Below are 24,152 nucleotides of genomic sequence, written 5' to 3' on the forward strand. Positions count from 1 at the left end.
GCCTTACTGTGGTAAATCCCTAAAGCCTGACTGTTGCTTCACGTTGATTGCAGGACACTGACATATGATAGCTGTGCGGATACGCTACCAACGCTTGTAAGTAAATTTGCCCGTGTATATTTAAGGTAGCTGGTAGCGAACTAGTTAATCGGACTTAGCTCCTGATTGTTTGGCGCTATTATATTGTTCTCCATCCGCTTGGTGAGAGCACTACAATATCGTGTCATCCCATTCGCATTGAGGCAAGGGGAGAACAGGCAGGCTTGAGCGCACGACCTAACCATTAGTTAGCGTTATTGAGTTGGCCAGCAAGTTGTTTGTAGAGTGACAAGTCGGTGACAATGGTTTTTACAAGGAAAGCTTATTTTCTCGCTGATAATTATATGGCATTGTGTTATATTGTTTTTTGGCAGACGGTATAGCGCTAGCTTAAAAAAATCTTTTTAATACCAAAGTTGGATAGCTAGCCAGCTACTTGGATAATATTGCCTGCCGGAGAGCCAGCAATGAGCACAAAACGTCATGTGTTTGCCTGCTATAGAAGCTGCGCCGTGCGAAGAAACGCAGCATTGAAATGCAAAACATTCCTTGTACATCTGGCGTGGACTGAGTAAAAAAATCAACGTGCCATGCGTTTAAAATCGTGCTCGCTTGGTACGGACGTTGGATATTAACATGGCCGAAATTAAGATTATTCTAACATTTAAATAGATAAGGGTGGGAAGAACGCTCCCATTCTCTTTTCCTTGGGAAAGATCAATAGTGATTTCTGTTTATGCAGGGCTGTGGCTGGAATTGATCAACTTTGGGCTTGTGTCGCGACGGAACACTAGAGTTTGGAGACGTTTTTAAGTTATAATGCCTGGCTACATACTTTCATTTGCGTTGGCTCATTCTCTCACCCAACTTTCCCCTATTCCTGTCCATATTCTCCTTAGTTCTTAAGCGAAGCTCATTGTACTGGGAGAGCAAGTGGCCTTGTATTATGTAGGAGAAAGCGCGCTACTCATTTTCCCCACTGGCGAAATAATGGTTAATTTAGGGGTAATAATTGTTAGCTAACGTTAACGCAGCCTATCAGACTGATAGATGGGCTTGTGTAGTTTTTGTTCTCGTATATCGTTAATACTCCGGACAACCTCAGATTGTACTGGTAATTAACAGTCGTGACAAACACGCTAAAGTACACGCTTGGATTTTCAGATAATCTTTGAATACCCGGCAGGAGTAGGCTTTTCTCTCACCGGGCTGTGAAAACGGTGATCCGTACAGGATGCTATCCGGGCAGTAGCGTGTGGCAGAAGGTCGATATTCTGAGATCATCTGCCAGTAGTTATTGATATTCCACAAAATTAAATCGCACCCCTCGAGCGATCATACGCGATCTTTTTATTTCTTCGGTGTTGGCGAGCAGGGATACTAAAAACCTTATCTATGCCAATTACTTAACTTTATTATGTATGCGCTGTAGAATGGAACATGGACCGACTGAAACGCTGTGCGACCTGTAACGGGGGGGTGGGGGGCCACAGAGAGGCAGAGGGTGCGGATGCCCCGGGCCCACGGTTCTTCCAGTTACATCGGGGCCCAGTTGAACATTTTGAATAAAGTTTGTGTGTCTTGATTGTGGCAGAAATTAAAAGTCAGACTGAGGGCGTACTGGTTTCGACCGACCCCTAGCTAAGTTTCTCGCTGCGATATTTATTTTGAATAAGCAGAGAAGTTACAGAAAACTTTGTTCGCTGTCCAGTATTCTTGTGTAAGTGTACAAACAGAAAAATTACGCCTGCTGTTCGAGTCCCCAAGTATAGGAACTAGGCGATCGCCAGCTGTCTTGTTTTATTTCCCATCACCGTCACTGCTGACGGAGCCGTGGTATTTAAAAATGGTCTCACGCAATGAGGGTGGGCTGACATAGTACACCTCATTGTAATCTGCATTTCTCTCCATTCCGCCCTCCTGTCTCCGTAAGTTTCCCCTTGGATTCTGTCTTGTATTTACATTTACATTTACATTTATTTATTTAGCAGACGCTTTTATCCAAAGCGACTTACAAAAGTGTATACAGCAAATATAGCGACAGTACGGGGACAGGATGTGTACAGTTCCACAATGAGACAGTTCTCAGCTGAGAGCAAGGTCTGTTTGAGGACAGTACTATCAGATTTGTACAATTACAGCCTATAGGTCAACTAATTCGATACACCTTCAAACGGCAAACTTCAACAACCTCAAACGGCGCAATGAGCGTCAGGGTAAAGGCAACAAGAAACGATTTAAAAAGCACAGCAATTTACAACAGCACTGATTGGGGGGGGGGGGGCAGCAATTGTGTGCTGGATCAGTCCAGGTAGAGTCTGAAGAGGTGCGTCTTCAGGCCCCGTCTGAAGGAATGGGGTGAAGGAGCTGTCCGTAGCGAGACAGGGAGTTCGTTCCACCACTGGGGAGCGATGTAGGTGAAACGCCGATGTCTGGCAGAACAAGCACCTCCTGCCTTGACCATGCAAGGAGGGAGGCGTCCAGTTGCTGCTGAGCGCAGGGGTCGGGCTGGTATGTAGGGCTGGATGAGTTCTTGGAGGTAGGCAGGGGCTGTCCTGTTGATTGCAGAGAAGGCGAGGGTCAGGGTCTTGAATCTGATCCTGGCAGCGACAGGAAGCCAGTGGAGGGATTTCAGCAGGGGAGTGACATGGGAGAATTTGGGGAGGTTGAAGATCAGTCGGGCAACTGCGTTCTGGATGAGCTAGAGAGTATCTCCATACAGCATATAACAGGCTGTGTAAGGGCCCACTACAGGTCCTCGCCCCCTCTGCAATGAGCCATTGGCTCCGTCCCTGTGTCCGACTGATCGATTTGGTATCAGTTTATTTTTTAGTACTTAAATTTGCACCTGCACTTTTGTTTTAGGTGGTGTCATTACACAGAAACCATAGAAAATCAATTTAATGGACCACCCCTTGGCAGTTTATCTTGTGTGTCTGGGTGATGCCGAGAGGAACCAGATATGTAACCTCATGAGCCATTCTTATTGCACCTTATCCGCAAATGGTTTTTTAGTACTTGATGAAGTGCCGACGTATCCATTCCTAATGCTAATTGCCATTGTTAAAGTATCTTAAAATCACCAGCGACGTTTCCTTTAAATTTTTGTCTCCCCCATGCCTTACCCTGTTTGGACTTTCTCTGAGAATGGGTATTCTCTGCAGTGTGTGCATGTCTCTCTGCTTTCATCCATTGTCTTTCTGTGCACTTACATTGATACATTTTGTGAGGTCAGTCAGGGAGTCTGATGCTGGGTGTATCCAGACATTACATTTTGCTTAGCATATGCTCATATCCCTTACAGTATTTACAGCCTATTCATCCATACAGCTGGATTTACTGATATTTCAGGCTATGTACCTTGCCTAAGAAGTAATATTACTATGCATTCGGCAGTGGGTGAATTACGACCAGAGGTGGAAAACCCCGGCTTCAGAGAGTAAAAGTCCTACCATGTATTTGTTCTAGCCATTCACTAAACAAGGTGATTTCACTAATTAGCTCCTCTACCTGGCCGAAGAGTTGTGCTAATTAAATTCAGGTGGTGTAGTGCATGGGTGGAACAAATACGTGGCAGGACTTTTACTTTCTGAAGCCGGAGTTTTCCACCTCTGATTACGACTATGCTTGGGAGGCAGTGTAGCATAGTGGTAAGGAGCAGGGCTCATAACCAAAAGGTTGCTGGTTTGATTGCCCACTGGGGCACTGCTGCTGTAGCCTTGGGCAAGGTGCTTAACCCATAAACTATAACCTATGTAAGTTGCTCTGGATAAGACCGTCAGCTAAACGAATGTAATGTAATGTAAGAAATTCAATAAGTCTGAAATAATTCCTGGTGTTCCCCAGAAATGGCAGGACTTTGCAAGGCCACGTTTTAATAGCATTACCGACTATGAAATGGCCTTCACTTTTTCTTCACAAATAGAAACAAACCTTAATATCAAAGATGTATTTGTGGCTATTTTTAGCGCTTTCATGTATTAGTGACAAGTAATTTTTCAAATGTTTCTTTCCGGCAAAGAAAACTGTGCTTAGTGCTTGGTAACAGAGTTTCAGCCAGTTAACATCTATTTTTGGGGGGAAGGGGGTATTTATGCAAACATGCGTAACATGTGGTTCTTTTGTGACAAATCAAGTTAAAAAATCATCTGATATTATATTTACCTGACTCTGTGCAGAGTCAGCTAAAGTTTTTAGTCATTTGGTACATTATGACATCATGAAATATTGATGGTCCATGTTATGAAGTGAAGTGTGAAGTATATTACCATAACATGGCCCCTGGGTCAGTATTTCTCAAATCATTTTCTGATTGCAAGATTATATACATGTTGTGTAGTCATATAGGAGTCAAAATGCATTGGAATTATGTATAAATCTCTGAGGCGTCCTGAATAAACAGTTTTTTAAATAAACACTGCAAAATTAGGTATAAAATTATTGTGACAACAAATTATTGTGATAAATGTTGGGGAAATTTGACTCTATTCGGGGCATTTCTATTAATGAAGTATATGGGTGTATATAAAGACAAAAGCAAAATCATCTGGCCATTTTGTACACTCTAAAGTGGTATCTGAGACGAGAACCAGCCATTGTCACTCTCAGCATAGGTCAGACAAATAGCATCCTCTTGGAGAGAGATCAGTTTTCCTTTGCCTTATAGCCACACACTGGGCACTGGCCCATGTCACAATCAGGAAACACCACCTGAATGGATTCTTCACATGACAACACAGAAACAAAGGATTCTGGGATTTAGATATAGATAGATAGTACTTTATTGATCCAAAAAGGAAATTGCCTCTCGAACTGTGAAGCATGTGGGGAACAGAGATACACAACACAAAATAAGCATAAAACAATAGGACAGTAAATACAGAAACTGCACCATTAAGTAACAAGTTGCAGAATTTCAGTAATTTCCATAAGTGAGCTTCTTGCACATATTGCACTTGTATACAGTAAATTGCACATAAGGGGTTTCATACTTCATTGCACATGAGTTATTGCACTGTGAGGGGTCATATGGTGATCTCCCCATGACAGAGGGGGGAGGAGTTAAACTGTTTTATTGCTGCTGGTAGAAACGATCGCTGCACTTTGAAGGGATGAGTCTATTGCTGAAGGTGCTCCTTTGGAGGGCCACTGTTCCATGGAGGGGTGATCTGGATTGTCCATGATACTCAGCAGCTTGTGGAGCATCCTCCTCTCCAAGACCTCCACTAGAAAATCCAGCCTTCATCCAAGAATGGCGCTAGCCCTCCTGCTTGTTGCCCCAGCACACCACAGTATAGAAGATGGCGCTGGCCACCACAGTCTGATAGAAAATATGCATCATTTTCCTGCAGACATTAAAACAGTGCACCTGTCTGGGGAAATACAGGCAACTTCATCCCTTCTTGTACAATGGCAAACTGATTTCTCCAAACTGAGGCTGTCATGAGGACAAGGTAGAAATTGTATGGGTTTCTTGCTTTTTAAAATATTTCATGATCACATTATTTTCTTTTTTTCATCTTTAAAGAACAGCCAAGGTGTGTCACTGCTTGGCTGGGGAGGTTTATGGCCATGATTTCACGAGCATGATATTGTGTATAATTTCATTCAGATGAATGTCACATGTATGTCTTCCTGTGTTTGTTTCTCCACTTCCTGTCTGCAGTGGTCTGTCAGCTTGGTCAGTGCCATTTAGTGCCAACCTGTCAGAGTCTCAGATGACTGGACAGACAGGCCATTTGTACCAGTACAGTGGCCATGGTCGTGGAATTACTTTCGAAATAGCTGTCATCAGACCTCCCGCAGTCCTTCCTGATATGTGATCTTGGCTCACAGTGACAGCAATGTCAAATTGCTGTGTTTGCTGACACCATTACATGTGTTTCCAGAGAAGCTGCTGACAGACCTGTTGTGGTGGTAGTGATATTTTTCTTCTCAGAGGTCTTCCTGCTGAAGAAATTTTAAAACGTACAGCCAGTCTTTTGTTGCAGTTCCTCAAGACTGTGAGGTCAGAAAAGTGGACTGGACATGCTACTGTGTTTCACCAGCAGATTTATCGTTTTGTTTTAGCATCTTTAACAGCGATGGAAGATCCAACAGGCGTTTGCTGCCTGCGGTTGCCGTTGCTGCTCTTGGGTCAAGACTTGTTGGCATGTGCTATTATAGTTCATTGAGTTCACAGGGCTCCAGATTCAGTTTTGAATTCATGTCCTATTAAAATCCTTTTTCTTGAGCCTCCTGTCTTGGCAAAGCACCCCGTGTTCATCTCTACAGTCACAGCCAAAATATTAACAGCAGCGTAATGCACTCAGCCGAAGGAGCATAAAAGTCAGTTGGTAGGACACAGGTGTCTGTCGCCGTGGTGGTGGGATGGCTCATTGCCATACACCCCCCCATTGACCATTGCAGTGTGGGTGCTATCAGTGAGGCTGCTGTCATCATGGAGTCAGTTAGTTGGGACTGTAGTGAAGCACCTCCAGTCCCACCATTCCTGTCAGGAGGCAAGGGAGCAATGGATATGGGTGAGTTTCTGAGAGCTTCATGGCTGTGGCATTAAGGAAAATTCCTTGACCTGTTGAGTCTTTGTGACTTCCTGGGCCCTGCCGGCTGTAGCTGTCTCCTCTCCTGGTCAGGTGTCTCACCATAGGCTCTTTCAAGGGTTTTTCTTGGCTTGGTGCACATGGATCAAATTCCAGCTGGATCCTTTACACTCCTCTTGCTGGAGTAATTAATCCTCCCCTGAACTTTTGAGTTCAGTATTGATCTGTGTGTGTGTGCTTTGTATTTGTGTCTTTTACCCCTTAATGATGTCAAACCATCTGCAGTCCCTCAGTCTGTGTTTTCTTTCTCTGCCTCTCTGCTTTTCCCTCACGTGCTCTCTTTCTCTCTGTGTCTACTCCCTCACATATTCACTTGTAACATGCAGGGTAGAGTGCGACCGTCCCTAGTTACCTGGTCAGCAGCATGCAGAAGGCCATGACCAGTCACCTTTTCAGTTGGCAAATCTGCCCTCGTTCTGTCCTTCATCCCTCTGCTCATGCGTCCAACAGTGTAGGACAGGCAGATCATGAGGGATTAGCGTCATCCTTTGTGCCGGGCTAATGAACTCCGTCATGCGTTAATCCCTCTGTCCCTGTGGGACTGCCTTCTCCCGGGGCTGGCACTGATGATGCAGTGGGGGCAGGGTCTTGTGGACAGACTAGAACATTCACTGGATGGAGTATTGCACCATGCCGTGAGGCAGGAGGAGCAAGGCAACTTGGCAAAACAGGAAGTCGTCAACAAAAAATCAACTTGTTTGGAATGTGCCGCTGATAAGGTGACTGTAAGTAAGAGGATTGCAATTTAATAGGGCTGCCCCCTAATAGTCGACTAAACGTTAGGCGATGAGAAGAGTCTTAGTCGGCCAAGTTTTCAGTAGTCGGTTCCTTTTTTTTCATATTAGAGTTTCTCAGTTCAGATGCAAGTCAGGTTTAACTGTCAGGAGTCATTATCAGGACGATTGTTAACAGCTGTTTCTTTCGTCCGTCTACACTAGCAACTATACTTATTATATTATTATACCAAAGTCGTTCCACATTTGCACAAAATAGCACTATGGTATTGATAGAACACACACACACAATGAAAATTAGTTTCTGTCTGTAACGTTATCTTTTAAAATGACGAAGTGTTACTTCTCCCCTAAGTAGCCTAACGTTATTATCCCTTTTGTACGTAACTTATTTTTATTCAATGTAGCCCGCTGTTAACATGGTTTGTTATGTTTTCATGAGTGTTATTAAGCTTCTCACAGTTTACAGTTAGCAGTTGCTATATTTTTAACGTTAAATCACTGTTTCTTCAAAGCTAAAATTAGCTAGAATTTTTTCCAATCTAGTGTTCTAATCACACCGGTTTTAGCATAACGACTAATGACACCGGTGTGACCGTATGCGCGAAAGGCTTATTCCATTAGGCTAAATAATTAATGGCCTAATTAACATTAACGAATTGCAAAGTTAAGGATATATGCAGCTAAATAAATATATTCTCATATGCGCTATTAGGCTTATCCAAGTGTTCATGGGGACTGGGGAAGCTAAATTACCTCGCTTACTGCATGTTTAACTTCATGTTCTTTTAATGTTCGTTTAAATTCATTTGTTTTATAAGTCATTTTGTTGTTGTTACAAGTTCATAAGTTGCTTTATGTTATACTGTGTTGAAATAAATTAAGAAAATGTTCAGTCTCCTTGCTGGTTGTTCCGAAACATTCAGAATCATTACCGCTTTTGCCGTTGCATTGTCATTAACAGACGGCTCGCTTCGTGTGAGCGCTTTTAAAATTTATATTTTAAGGCTCATTATTACTATTTATTACTCATTATTACTTATTTTGTATTTCTCTGTAACGTAGCACAGTGTTAACAATGTTAGCCTACTTATAACATTCTTCCTCAGCCCTGGAAGTCAAACCATTTTCTGATGTCCCAAAAATATACATATATTTAAATAATTAAATTAATGTCATAAAGTGCGATGACTAGTCGACTAATGGCTTGAACTAACGACTACTATTTGACTAGGAAAATCTTTGGTCGGGGCAGCCCTACAATTTAAGCATGCAGGAAGCACAGTCAGGCTTCAGATGTTTCTAGCTCAAGGTTTTTGGCTGCTTTACTTACTTTGGCTGCTCCACTGATGTAAGCAGGTTTATTGCCTGGCTGGTAGGAGTTTACAGCCTTCCTGTCCTCTCTCAGGTCATGCTACCTAGCTTCTGTTGCTGCCAAGTTCAGAGCTTCAGCTGCCCGGTATACTTTTATTACTGTCAGATGTCAGTGAGGTGGAGGGATCCAGTCCACCCAATTTTACACCCCCTGCCCCCCACCCCATGGGGTCTGCAGAGGGGTGTTATCAATTGGAATTGGTTCAGGGACTGCACAGGGACAGCTGCCCCCTTGTCCTCCGTAGAGGGTGCGCAATCAGAACGGGGGTTGGGTGTTGTGTGTGCCCCTTTCTTCTCTGGGCAGAACTTCTGAGCAGTTGTTGTGTGCCACTCCATGCTTTTGTCCCCATCCCTGCCCCATCCCCATCCATGTTCCCATGGGTGGAGCTGACAGATTCTCACAGTGGCCACTCTGTGAACAGGCACCTGGAGGGTATGTGCTGCCTCTCAAAGAACAGCAGGCAATACTCCATGCAGAAACCAGCGCTCCAGAGCTAATGCAGTTAATGCAGTAGGGGGGGCTGCGGGGGGTAAGTGTGTTTGTTTCAAGAGGTAATAAACATGCTCTGATGGGTCAGGACACCATTCCACACCATTGCTTTTCACTTGCAGGATTGGCTTTAGTTCTACCTATAACATAGGCTTGAAATGCTGTACTTCAGCCAGGGCCTTAAAGAGTTGGTTGCCCAGGACAAGTACAGTTTTCACTAACTACTTCAACAACCAAAAATCAATCAATCAATAACTAAAAACTGCAATGGGTTGTGGGGAACTTCATGCAATGTCAGTGTAAAATATCTTATTTTTGCCACTTTCAGGTGTATTTCCAGTTATTATGCTCTTGTTATAGGGTAACTCAGCGCAGCATATGGGATTACAGTAAGGGTCAGGGTGTACATTGTCAGTCTGAAGTGTGTTCATGTAGTTCTGTCAGATGGCGCATTCTGTCATTGACTCTATATCAGTGACCCTTTTTTTTGCTAAAACTGGGTTCAATGGACCTGGAACCTGGCTCTATCTGGACTTCTTTTTTATTAACAACCCCCAGCAAGAACCAGGTGTGAAATTCTGTCCCCTTTTACTGGGGGACACTGGGGGATTTACTGGGAGCTGATCTGGTCAAAAGAAGTCCCAAATCTGCTGGGGTACAGAAAAAGCTGATCGATGGCCCAGGAAGGGCTGCTGGGAGTTAAGAAATTGGATTAATGTTTTTATGTGCACCTTTGACCTCTCCGGTTGTGTCTGTCTGACAGCTGTAACTCTTCTTCACACTTGTCGTGGAAATGAGTGGCCTAAATTAGACTGCTCAAAAATGAGCCAATTACCTAGCACATCATTTTTGAAACAAATTTTGAGAAATCCATAAAGGAATCATATTAATAGCCATATGTACTGTTCCGTACATGCTATTCCTTTCGGATCCATGTGGTGTATGACAGCCTATAGGGAGTGGGTGGGTGGGGCTTGTGCCTGTGGCAAAGAGGTATGAGTGTATGTACCCCCTCACCCTGCCAGGGGTGTCAGCAGTGTTGTTCTGTGGTCTTGGTGCCGAGGAGTGTTGGGAATTCAATGTGGTAAGCAGATTGATGAGCCTTTATTGAAAGGCCAGCGTCAAGACCCAGGCCCAGTAACCATTCATAGTTGGTTGTAATCCACATATCCAGGTTTTTACCCTAAAGCAGCATCACAAAGGTCGTTTTGTCATATTCTGGAGGTTACACTATTTTCAAGTCTCTTTGAACTTGTATTTTATAATATAAAAACACATTTGTTGTTATCAGTGCTGATTCTTAGGTGGAAAATGTGCTCACTGACAAGTAAGATGAACAGATCGTATATGTATAGCAAAGAAAGGAAATTATAATACATTAATCTACACTAAATTAATAATCAGGCGTGCATAATGTATCGGTCAAACCAAACTAAACAAACTATTCATATGCCAGTAGTATAAACTGGTGCATAGTATAAGTTTTACTGCAGAGATCTTACTGTCACACAGATACAGTGAGCAGAAAATAAACTTGCTCATCCATATTGAATAATTTCAACAAATGGTGTCTTTCAAAACATTCAATCTGACAGTTACATACGTACAGGTTACATACATTAAATGTCATCAACTAACTGAACTTTGTAGATGTGATGGCTAGCAATTTTGAAAATGTAGTCATTGCTAAAATTGTGTATTGCTACTTGGGGTCAACCGATTATCGGTCTGGCGATTATCGGATCCAATATTCAGCATTTTTATGATTATTGGAATCGTGATTTTTCTTCATCCGATTGCCAATAAAATAAATTAATTTAAAAATGCCCTACTTTTGCTCTGATGCAGCCACCTCTCTCTGTCTGTTGTCACTACTCTGTGGTCTCGAGCAATGTCCCGCTCACAGCACTATCTGATTGATTACACGTCACGAGTAATAGCCACAGAGGAATGCATTGGCAGACTGGAGCAGCCACAGTGAGCAAGCGGAGCCGAAGTTGCAATGAACATCACAATCCTCTTCGCTGAAGTTGTAAAAACTCCACAATCTTATGATCTATTTCTGTGATGACAGGTATGCCCAGTTTCCCAGTTACACTGAAAGTGCCTGAATAATGCACCTTGTTGCAGTGATATACAGTTAACTGTAACGAGATAAGAGTTTATTTATGTAGCTATAGCTATATCTTTGAGTAATGTTGGTGCCAGTGCAACTGGAACTTATTTTAGCTACCATATTGCGAACGTAACATTACTTGCCCGTATGAGTTGGTGTTTTTACATGTTATAGGTAGCCAATGGTCACAATAACGTAAGCTACTGTTGAGTCTCGTAGAGCTAACGTGAATGCGATAGGGAACGTCAACAAGTTCATTTGTTGATCCATAATTTAGCCAGCTGATTAGCAAAAAAATTGATAGACTATAACGTTCTGTTCATTTCTTGCACGTCACCTACCAGGGCTGGTCATACTCTCAGTCTCAACCCACGACTACTAGCAACATTACTGAAGTGTGTCCTGAAGCTGTCTCTGACTCTGTTTCTTGTAGAGAGGTGCATGATATTGTTGTTAGAGACTTTAGACGTAATGGAACTGCATCTAAGGCCTGTGTTAATCCATACATTGACTGCATAGATGGTGTACAGTTGTCAGAGTTGAATAGTCACTTATATTGCTATTGTACATATTAAGCTATAGTAGCGTAGTTTTGAATGACAGGTTCCCTGCTATCACATGTTGTTAATATATAACATTTAAATAACTGAAACCAACTAAAGGCTTTCCAAAGCTGTTTTGCTGTAATAATAATTTTACTTATTTTTACTTTATTTACTTCATAAAACTTTGGGGAGCTATTTTGTTTATTTATTTATTTATTTAAATTTTCAGTTAACTTTATAATAAATGCTGCTGGGAGTTCCCTGCACTTTTTGTTGTAAGATAATGTTGAAAAGTTCTTTTGTAATTAAACATATGCTTAAAGATATTTCAACAAAGTTCTGTGTTGGAGTTTGTGTTATTCTAAATTTTGACACCAAGATTTTTCATTTTTACTGCAAATGTATATCAGTTACAAATATTGGTTATTGGTCTCCTTGATTACTAATAATTGAAATCTGCCCTGAAAAAACCATATCGGTCGACCCCTAATTGCTACAATGTCAGATGCAATTTATCATCCTACATAAGGGCTGACATAATTACTTATGAATGTTATGACTATGATGTAACAAAATTCACACATCGCAAACGAAAATAAGGAAGGGGAAAGGGAGGGGAAAAGAAAAGATTGAAAGAAAAAAACCACTGGGACTCCAGACTTAACCTGTGGAACTCAAACCCACAGGTGGGGACCGTAACCTCTAACTACTGGGGAATAAACATGGTCTCACAACAGTTGGAAGTTTAGATGGATATGGTTATCAACACAGAACACAAAAAACAGTTCACTTACTTTATATACGGACTGGGTCACAGAAAGACTGGGTCAGATAGAATGGTGGATAATACCAATAAGAGGATAACTGATAGGCAGACGATTTGGTAAGATGTGCATGTGCATATGGTGGTGACTGCTCTAGGACAGTTCCTGTGTACAATTAGATAAATGAGTAATATAATGTAGATCCTAACAGTATACCAGATGGCAAAAGCCAGCTGTTAATTAGCTGCTAACATTTTGGGTGAGCCTTAAATCATATATTACACAGACAGTTATGGCAAGCTTGTCACTTTATTTGTAATTAAATTAATGGAAGAATTAGCTTGATAACTGCTAATTAATGTCTGTTTATATATAACTATGTTATAAGCAAAGAAAACTGTCTGACCTTTCGCAGTTAGTTTAGTCACCTTCAGGTCACAAGCCTCTTAGCGGGCCATTCACCTGACTTGGTCACCTGACTTGCATCATTAGCTGGTATTAAGTGGCACAGTCTATGGCAGGGGGAGGGGAATCATGTTGTTTGTATCCATCTGTTAGGTTCACCTTTACGGATGGCCACAGGAAACACAGGTCTTCCTAAATGTTGAGGGAAATTTCCTTACATTCTTGTGAGGAACAGTAAGTTATGGAACAGGAGGGACCTACCCCTTTTCCACATCTGTAGCCAGTTAAAAAACAGCATCTGGTCACTCACTAGCAGCCAGCTCACTCAGTCTGTGAAAGCTGGTCACTCACTGTATAAAAACAGTCCAACTTTACAGATGATGGGCCAGCAGATGGAGTTTGTTCTTATTCTGTCCTGTCGTGTGCAGACTGCTGGAAACCAGACCCAAGTCCTTCTGAACATTCTCTGAACATTTGTAAGTCGCTCTTGATAAGAGTGTCATTTAACCGTAGACTTTAAGGATGCCTTTTTACTTGTCTCTATCATGCTCACAATGTGTCCCAGCGTTTAGTTGGAGGAGGAAGAGGGTGCCTACCCTGGTCTAATCCCACTGGTCCTGCTCTGTCCCTATCCAGACATAAGTGACATGTGAAACTATACAGTGACCTTTTAGTTTCATTTTATTTTTCCTTCCCAGAAAGGTGTGTTATTTGCTTTATGGTTTGCTGTGTGGATATGAGAATAAAAGCTGAAACTAGGAGTAGTTGCACTATAGCTTACTGTGGCTGCAGTTGCTAGTTTACAGTCCGTCTAAAACCATTGAGGAGTTGTGTAACACTCAGGCAGCTAGTGCACATTGTACCGTGCGCTGATTTTAAGTGGACAGGGCAGGTCATGGAGTTGGGCTGGTGGGTTGTTTGACAGGCAGAGAGACCCATTTGTTTGCTCTGTTTGCTTCCTGCCCTGGGCTCTGAAGCAGAGTGGCCTGTCCTGGCTTCTCCTATGGGTTCTCCTCTATCCCTGGTCCTCTCACATAATAGATCAGCTGCCTTGGACACCTGTGGACCTCCTGACAGAAAACATACTTCACTTTGGGGGGGTGGGGGGTGGTTGTGAAGTAGAGGAAGCTGTTGGATAAAGGAATCACAAGGCATTGTGTGGAATTAGTGTGCAGAAAAGGAAGGAACGGGACAAGGATCCCTATTTGAGGGGGGAGGGGCAGACAAGGAATTTTGGGGGGGGCAGGAAATTTAAAAGTTGTGAGGGCACTGGAATCACAGTAGACATTATTCACAGCCAAAGACCTGGATTTTCATGCAGTGTTTGGACAACCAGGATTAAATCATGTGAATAAACAATCTTGGGAGTTGTGGGATATTGGAATATGATTTGTATGAATGTGCATCCCCAGTCAGAGTTAGGGAGTGATGATGGAACGCTGTTGGCCAGGAGACTCACAAACGTGCTTGTTCTCAGTGGCATGCTAGGTTGGATGTCATGGCAGTCTTTGGCGCTGAGTTCCCCTGCTGTTATGGACGGACCCATGCTCTTCTGTGCTCCTGGAGGTTAATCAGTCATAAGAGGACCATGCTGGACTCTCTTTACAAGTAGCGCAACAAACAGCCTGTTCAGCCAGACTCGATTCTCCTCTAGTGTGCTTGCTACTTTACTGTTCAGTCATTTTTTACAGCTTACACTTGTGGTTCTATGTTTATACTTGCCTGAAAATGTCATTGGTATTTCTTGTGGATTGGATTCTTTTATGGGACAGGCTTGGTCTTGGTCAGATCATCATACGATCATGTGCATCTCCTGTCAGGAAATGTGTCGGCTACACATCGCTGTGAGCGGATTCTCCTGTGTGAGCATGGCTTCTCAGTGCCTAGAACTTCCTGTTCTTTTTCTCACCAATCTCTTAGATGGACACCTGGCTTAGAACACTTCCTTTCACCTTCTGCTATTAGCTATAGCATGCAGCTTGCTAATACTGTTAGATGAGTGCTCCTCTGTGACTTGTGATTTTGAAAGCTATTAAAGCTATAACATTTTATTAAAGATATTGAAAATTGACGTCTTTTTTGTCTTGCAGATTGGTTGTTGTAAAAGGTGTGACTGCAGTGGACCGCTAATAGCGTGACCTTTGAGCCTGATTAGTCCGCATCAGACACTGGTGCATAGGACAAACGGGAGATGAAACCAGATGGGGTTACCACAGTGATGATAAAGTCCATGGAATCGGGCACTGAGCCTGCAGTGCAAACAGGATCCATGGGGGAGGAAACCCAGCAAGCCCCTCCCCCACCACAACTGACAGAAGATGAAAAGAGCAAGCCAGAAATGGGACCCTCTGCTGCCAAGGTGGGGAAGAGCAGCAAGCCTGGAGACCTCAAAGCAAAGACCAAAGACCCCACCAAAACGAAGGCTGGACCTCCTGGATCAAAGACCACAGGAACGTCTGGTCCCAGGTCTCGGCCCAGCACCGCACAGAACCGAACCACAGAGAATCGTACTGCTAACACCATCCAGAAGCCGCTGACAAATGGAGTGGCAAAGAAAGCCACTACCACAGCTCCTGAGAAGAAGAAGGCCACACCCACCACAGCCCCATCTAAAACACCTGTGGGCACAGCAGGCTCACCAGCTAACGCAGCTGACAGGAAGCCCATAGGAGCCATTAAGTCTGCCTCTTCTCCCTCTGTGACCAACAGCGACAAAACCACATTGCTAAACAAGAGGGAACCTGTTGAATCTAGTGGCAATGCCAAAACCAAGACCAAACTTACAGGTGAGTCCCAGCACAGGTTGCACTTCCACACAACAGCTAGGTTAAAGGTTAAACACTGCTCTGATATTATACTTTCACATCCTCTAAATGCCTTGCATGGAGTGTGATGATGAATATGATTGGCTGGAACTGCACTCTTACAACAGTTCCTAGCTCACAGTGTGGGATTCACATTGTTTCTGGGTGTGTTGACACACATACCATGCAAAAAGGTACTTCGCATGGACAGACATGAAGATACCTTCTCTGGATATGTGTTCTAATTGTTGTGTTCCCCCTCTATCCATCTTGAAATCTCTACTTCCCCCTTTCTACTCATCTGCCTCACCTCTTTCTTTGTCATCCTCTTGTTCCTCCATCTTCCTCCTCTTAGGTCCCAGGCGTATGTCCACCGCCCTCTCCAAATCCAGCAGTGCTTCCACGACCAAACCTGATAGGCCACTCGTTTCCAAGACAACCAGGTAACCATTAGTCATTAGGAGGGACGTTTTGCATCTCGTCGGTGAGGGGCGGAGGTATACAGACAGTGTTGGCAGGTATTCATCTCAGGCTTATCTTCCAGGCCCTACATTCTGCTCCAGTCATATTGTACTGCATTTCTGGATAAACTGTATTTGTTAAAGATGATTCATTCTGTGAGTAATTTGGCTTCCTGTTCAAAGTGGCACTGTGGAAAGGGCGCATGAGGAGGGGAGGGGAAGGGCACAGTGAAGTAGGAGGACAGTCCAGCCAGTGCCTTGCAGCGTTTATTCTGCAAATTGTATTCGGGAATGAAGGACTGGTTATGTGTAAGCCATGCTCTGAAAATGTGGTGCTTTGATTCCAGGCCATCCTAGACAGACATAGCTGTAAATCAGGTCAGATTACGCTCAGTACCTGAGTCACACTGCTGTTTCTCTCCTGAAAACAAAAGTTTACTGATCGCACTTTGTGTGTCAGCAGAGATTTGAGAGACGGAGACACCCTGAGGCTTTCCCAGCCCTGCATGATGGTGCCAGCCTCCCCTCACACAACACACCTCATTGACACCCCCCCCCCCCCCCCCCCAGCACCAGGCTGTGCATGTGATTGGTTGTGACAGGGCCTTAAATCTGCCCTGTAATGTGATTTGTGCTGCCTAATGTTTATTAGTGTCTCCTGCTACTTTAACTCTGTGGCACTCTCTCATCCTGCTTCAGCAGGCCCAGCAAACAGCACTCACTTTTGCCTGCATTCCTCTCCCTGTCTTTCTGGCTGCCTTTTCTCTCCCACAAATGAGCAGTTTCCCCAACAGGAGCAACAGTGGCCACTGTTGGGACAAAAATGCACTGGTAAAGATATTTGGCAGAGAGGACAGGCACCTTTTGAGGCAGCCCTGCCTGTGAGACTTGGGTGGCTCACAGCTGCATCCTCCCTTTGGAAGCCCATCTGTTTCCAGACCTTCAGGACACAAGTGGTGAGGAGGTATAGCAGTGTGAAAGCTGTGTATGGCTCGCAGCTGAACCCTTTGTGTACCTGCAGTGTGCTTGTATTACAGGAGTTAGCTTTATCAACCTGCAGTGCTTTACCAACCTGCAATGTGTTTGCATTATAGGGAGTTAGCTTTATCAGCTTGTGTTGTGTTTGCATTACAGGGAGTTAGCTTTACCAACCTGGAGTGTGTTTGCATTACAGGCAGTTAGCTTTATCAGCCTGTGTTGTGCTTGCATTACAGGGAGCTTAGCTTGATCAACCTGCAGTGTGTTTAGGTGGCAGGTGCATGTGTGTTCCAGCACAGAATGTGTGAAGGGTGTGTGATGAGAGCTGTCTCAGCCCTCTTATGTTTTGCACTCCTATTGGATAGTTTACAGTGTGCTCTGGGTTCACTGTAACAAACATCCAGTGTGTGTGCAGTGTATTCCTGTATGTGACTGTGGTGCCTGTGTGCATGTAGGTGTCTGTGAAGGTGTGTGTGTGTGTATGTCTGTATGTTTGTGGTGTGTGTGCATGTGTGTGTGTGTGCGTGCATGCATGCACGTGTATGTGTATGTGTGCCTATATGTGACTGTGTGTGTGTTTTTGTGTGTGTGTGTGTGTGTGTGTTGCCATGCTGTGTGGAGCTTGCACATGCTGAGCCCTGATCTTGCCTCACTGCTGCCAGGGCAGCCAGTCTTAGCGTGAGCACGGGGCAGGCCTCGTACACCGCTATGTTAGTCACAACGCCCTGAGCAGGACATGCCGAACATCACTGCCCGAATTTGAGAGAGAGCGAGAGCTGGATACACCAAAGGACAGAGAGAGGGAAAGAGGGAGAGACAGAAGGATAGCACAAGAGAGATGGAAAGAGAAGAAGAGAGAGAGATGGAAGGATATAGAGAGAGCCCTATGGGCATGGTAGACTGTAGCTCCCCTCCCCTGTGGGCGTGGCAGTCTTCCACATTCAGTGTGATGTGGGGCTACCTGCAGACTGTGTGCTCTGAAGTTTCATGGCTGGGCCAACACAGGACTGTAACGTTGCAGTCGATCTGGCTTAGCAGGTCACCATCCAGGGTTTATAGCCTCAGTCCTGGCAATAAGTCAAGCTGGAAAGTAGGTTCATATGCACACAAAACATAAAGATGTGGGGTCACTCCAGGTAAGTGAAGTGCTAGGGTATTAAATGATGTCAGGTAATTCATGCTTTTAGTTATATCTACACCAGACATCTTTATTCTGTCTAAAAAGATTATCTTGATCTCATTCCTCCCTCCCTCCTTCTTTTGAGTGGGATTTTGGTAAAAATGTGCTAACAAAAACAGAACAACTGTCACAGTAATACCTGCCATTTGTACTTATTTAAGACGGATGTTGATATGAAAGCATTCTCTGCTTTGGTGAGCAGAAAGTTTGGAATGGACTCACTCAGTGGGGGTCGGGGAGGGTGGGCGGGTAGCAGGCAGCTAAAACTGATAGCTCGCAAAGGGAAGAGCTACCGTATGGACTGGGTCAGTGTGGCTAATCTGGTCAGGCCCGCATCCCCATTCTGGAGCCTGACCTCTGAGACCATGACTGCACTGTGCCTTTTACTATGACTGTTTCTTATCCCTCAGGAGTGTCAGGTGAAACCAGAACTTACCCAGCAGGTTTTAAATGGAGGCCCTACAGCAAAGTAGGAAAAATACCACATGAGCTTATTGTCGTCTGGACCCTGGGTTAGCTATTGGTAAGGCCATACATAGCCCATGGGAAATGGGCTCTGAGAATGGAAGGCTATGGGTCACAGTGGCGTTGTAACTAGATTCTGGGCTGAGACCTAAGGTCTTTGTTTGCAGAGGTAACATGTGAGAAACACATCAATGGCTAGCGCAACTCTGACAGAACTGCAGGTATCCTGGCTGCCGCAAGGGTGTGCTGAGGAAGGTCACACAACATGAACACTGGTGAAGATTTCTCTGGGGATTTTATGCATATTTAAAACTTAATTTGTGGTTGACAAACCGTCACTACAGAAGGACTGTCGCTGCCTGTGTTAAGCAGGTCACTATAGGGGCAGCCTTGCTCTGATCTCCTGCACCAATGCACAGCAGGCAAGGCAGTGCTCCACTGATTACTGTAAAATATTTAATCAGCTTAGCCTTAATTCAATCACCTTCCATCATTAAAAAAAAAAGTTGTTAAAAAAGGATAAAAGTTCTTCCCGCAGGCAGCTTCAGTGGTCTTTGACGGATTACATCTCGGAAAGCCACCTGTGTCACCTAATTTGTAGGCTTCACTGAATTTCTGGACTGCACACCACATTTTGTTTGACCTCCTGCTATGCAGCCGTTTGACAACTCTGCCAGGGGCAGGAATCTAGAAACAGGAGTGCAATTTCTGGTTTCATGTTCTTTCCCTGAGGCACAATGTTGCAAAAAAAAAATTCAGATGCATGGAACAGCATTGTAATCCATGTAAGTTGCTCTGCATAAGAACATCTGCTACAAGTGACAGTAATGTAACATGATACATATTATGGTGATATTTGTTTTATAGATATGCATTACAGTAATATATGTATTATCGATATATACATGACACAGATATATGTATTATAGTACATATGTACATTAGAGTTCTCCATGCTTCATTACTGTCTTCTGATCCTGCTCAGATGTTTCTCTGCAGATATCTTTAGAAAGTGGACTATGACATTGGGGAGATTAATATTGCATAATCAGATGTGATATGCAGTCGTGCTCTCTCTCTCATCCCCCCGCTCATCTTTCAAACACATGATCACCCTGTCCTCTCCCTCTCTCTTCCCCATTAAAGTATATGTATTTGAATACAATATCATTACAGTCCCTGTTGGTGTAATGGACAGGTGTCCGAATACTTTTGTCCATATAGTGTACTTTATGGAGTTGGTCCCCCTTTTGCAGCTATAACAGCTTCTACTCTTCTTGGAAGGCTTTCCACAAGATACAAGATTTTGGAGTGTTTCTGTGGGAATTTGCGCCCATTCATTCTGTAGAGCATTTATGAGGTCAGGCACTGATGTTGGACGAGAAGGCCTGGCTCGCAATCTCCATTCCAGTTCATCCCAAAGGTGCTCGATGGGGTTGAGGTCAGGGCTCTGTGCGGGCCAGTCATGTTCTTCCACACCGAACTCATCAAACCATGTCTTTATAGTCCTTGCTTTGTGCACTGGGGCACAGTCATGTTGGAATAGAAAAGGGCCTTCCCCAAACTGTTGCCACAAAGTTGGAAGCATAGCATTGTCCAAAATGTCTTGGTATGCCGAAGCATTAAGATTGCCCTTCACTGGAGATAAGAGGCCTAGCCCAAACCCTGAAAAACAGCCCCATACCATTATCCCTCCTCCACCAAACTTCACAGTTGACACAATGCAGTCAGGCAGATAACGTTCTCCCGGCATCCGCCAAACCCAGACTCACCCATCTGACTGCCAAACAGAGAAGCGTGATTCGTCACTCCACAGAACACGTTTCCACTGCTCCACAGTCCAGTGTCGGTGTGCTTTACTCCACTCCATCTGACGCTTGGCATTGGACTTGGTGATGTGAGGCTTGCATGCAGTTGCTCGGCCATGGAAACCCATTCCATGAAGCTCCCGCCGCACAGTTTTTGTGCTTACATTATAGTGCCAGTGGAAGTTTGGAACTCTTTATCTATGGAATCAGCAGAACCTTGGCAACTTTTACGCACCATGCGTCTTAGCAGTCGTTGACCCCGCTCTGTGATTTTACGTGGTTTTCCGCTTCGTGGCTGAGTTGCTGTTGTTCCTAAATGCTTCCACGTTCTAATAATATTACTTACAGTTGACCGTGGAATATCCAGCAGGGATGAAATTTCACGAACCGTCTTATTGCAAAAGTGGCATCCTATTACAGTACCACGCAAGTCACTGAGCTCTTCAGAACGACCCATTTTGTATCACAAATGTTTGCAAATGGAGACTGCATGGCTAGGTGTTTGATTTTATACACCTGTGGCAATGGGTCTGAAACACCTGAATTCAATAATTAACAGGTGTGGCCAAATACTTTTGTCCATATAGTGTATATATATATGAATGAGCAGAGACACAATAAAGTTACAGAAAACGTTTTTCGCTGTCCTGTGTCGTTGTGTAGGCTAAGTGTACAAACACAAAAATAACATCCTCTGTTCGAGTCCCAAAGCAGGAACTAGGCGATCGCGGGTTGTCTTGTTTTATTTCCCATTGCCGTCTCTGCTTAATGAGCCGCGTTATTTAAAATTTTTTTCACGCCCCCTCCAGAAGCAGAGAAAAGCTTAGGAGCACACAACTAGCATCCTCCCAGAGTGAGAAATTTAGCTATATATTTTACCCATCCTCGCACTTTACCCCTCACTGGTGCTTTACAAGCATTGCAAATAGCAATTTTGTTATGTTTCAGATACTTCAAAATACTTCCATACAGCTTACATGTTGAAGCTTGGTGCTGGTGCTCATAATAAACATTTGGCGCCATCGCGTGCGCATAGTTAACGCATCACCTTATCGGCCAGGCACATCAGCAGAAATTTTTCATATCTGCCAATGCTGATAATTAACTTCTTAAGTTTTTATCGGCCGATACCGATGTCGTGCTGATATTGTGCATCCCTAAACAATGACAATAAAGTTGTGATGATATGGAAGAGATTTCAGTCTCATGAAGGGAGGAGAAGCAGCTGAGGCCAGCACATTTGGATCCCACAGCTGCTCTGTTGCTGAGAGGAACTTCACGAGCTACCTTGCACTGTTCAGTGGCTTTGCTGTCAGTGCTACCAGAATGAGCGTCCTTGAATTGGAATCCAGTTTGGTAGCCATTACCTCCAGGATGATGGCTTTCTAAATGATTGTCATGACAACTAAGCCAGCAGTGGGGTTCAATATAATTTAACTGATTAATGGTTGCAGAGACCATCACAATGATTGCATCATTGGTCACCTGAGGTGTGCAGCAAACATCACTGGGACTGATGACTGTTGTTGTTAGTTGCAGGTTGCAGTGACCATCGGTCACCAGACTCTAAGCAGAGCTGTCCTCTATGGGGGATGGTGGAGTCAGAGGGCCATGCTAATGGTGGGACAATACTGCCCTGACAGCACAGCGTTGTGGAGTGGAGGGGAGAGGGAGTTGAGAGAAAGGAGAAAGTCCAGGAGAAAGTCAACTCTTGTTCTCTCTACTTTCCTGGCTTTCCTCCCCCTCTCCTTCCTCCCTCCTCCACCTGCTGATGTCCGCAGTAGCTGTGCTGCAGTAATGACAAGTGGATGAATGGGCACCTCAGGAAATGAGGGCAGTCTCTCCCTTCCTCTCTTTCACTCTTGGTCCCCATCTCTTGCTATTACTATTTGTCACTCTCACTGTCTGTCTCTATCAATTGACTGTCTGTCAATTGTCTGTCAATTGCTGTTTCTCTATCACTGTTTCTCCCTCTCTCTCATGGTCTCTTTCTCTATCAATGTCACTGTCTCTCTGCTTGTGAGATGAGCGGTGAGATTCTGCAGCCCTCTGAATGCAGCACCATGGAGAGATGGTGGAGACTCCTTTGAACATCAGAGCCTCATCATCTACAAACATTTAGGAGGTTGAGTCACATACCACATACCCTCTGGAGAGGAGGAGTAAAGCAAATCAGCTAGACCTGGTGTCCCCCCCAGCCCTAAACACAGCACAGGGCCTGCAGGCCCCCTTGTTGGTGTTAAATGCACACCCGCCACTACAGACATCGGGTTTTAACCATGCCCCCTTTCTTGCTCTGCTGTTCCAGGCCAGCCACAGCTTCCCCAGCACTCCGCCCCATGGCCACAGCAACTGCAATGAAAGTATCCCCCTCCCCATCCAAACCATCCCCCTCTAGGCCTGGCAGCGCAGTGCCCTCTGCTGGCCAAACCACAGCCACACAGCCTCCCAAGCCCATGGCTCCTGTGAAGAAAGGTTTGGCCCTCATCCAATTATCCCATCACAGCTTGAGTGTTTAAGGGATTCATTGGTAAAGTATGGGTGTAGAACTCTAGTCTCAGCATAGCTCACCTGTCTCTTGTTCTCTGGTAGATGTCAGCAATCCAACAGCCGAGAAGCTGTCAGCAACCTCCATCTGCCCCTCCCCCGCCAAGGCCTCTAAGCCAGGAACTCCCAAATCAGTGGCCTTGGGCAGGTCCAACTCCACCCCGAAGAAGCCAGTGTCCAGTGGCAAAGTGGGAGAAGCCAAGCCCAGACAGCCCAAGCAGCAGGAGCCAAAGCCCCCTGCAGCATCGCGGGGACCAAAACATGCTGCAGGGAAGGCCACCACTTTGAGCCCCAAGAAGGCTGTGGGAAGCAGCACCCCCATGCCAGTGAAGCGTGGACCCAAATGCACACAGACCCCCACTGCCATGAACGCCAGGGAGGAGGTGGAAGCGGCCATTCCCGCTGCTGAGGCTACCACCGTGTGTACTGTGCTGGCTGCTGCCACATCTGCTGCTGTGACGGCTGCTGGCCCCATTACTGCAGCAGCCACTGCTTCTGTTGCTGAGATGGCAGTGGCTGCAGTTGCCACAGTGGGTTCAAGGTCCCCTGTGAAGTCAGATGTGGTCACGCAAGACAAGCTGGAGCCAGAGCTGGAGCTGGTCCACTTGCCATTTCTTGCAGTGGTCCTGGGGGCCAGAAACACCCCCTCACCCCGGCCTGCTGTCCAGCCTGTTGATGAGCCTGCTGGTGCTGTGTCAGTCTTGGGTACCACCATGCTGTCCCCTCCTGGCCCACCAACCTTACTTGAACCCCAAAGCCCCTCCCTCCTGCTGGACTTGCCTCATCACTCACCGAACCTCTTCCTGGCCACATCTCCTAGAAGTCCATCCCAGAATCCACTAG

At 44.8% G+C, this 24,152-nt stretch overlaps 1 protein-coding gene across 1 annotated transcript; it reads left to right on the top strand.

Annotated features, from left to right (window-relative positions):
- The first annotated feature begins 43 nt into the window (after positions 1-43).
- Positions 44-24,152, top strand: LOC118794024 (proteoglycan 4-like). The gene is made up of 6 exons (XM_036552153.1): positions 44-96; positions 15,157-15,852; positions 16,226-16,313; positions 23,071-23,237; positions 23,355-24,014; positions 24,130-24,152. The coding sequence occupies exons 2-6, from the start codon at positions 15,258-15,260 to the stop codon at positions 24,150-24,152; spliced, it is 1,533 nt and encodes a 510-aa protein (XP_036408046.1). The 5' UTR covers positions 44-96; positions 15,157-15,257.

This window comes from Megalops cyprinoides, chromosome 19 (genome assembly GCF_013368585.1).
Source record: "Megalops cyprinoides isolate fMegCyp1 chromosome 19, fMegCyp1.pri, whole genome shotgun sequence".
Classification (NCBI taxonomy): Eukaryota; Metazoa; Chordata; class Actinopteri; order Elopiformes; family Megalopidae; genus Megalops; species Megalops cyprinoides.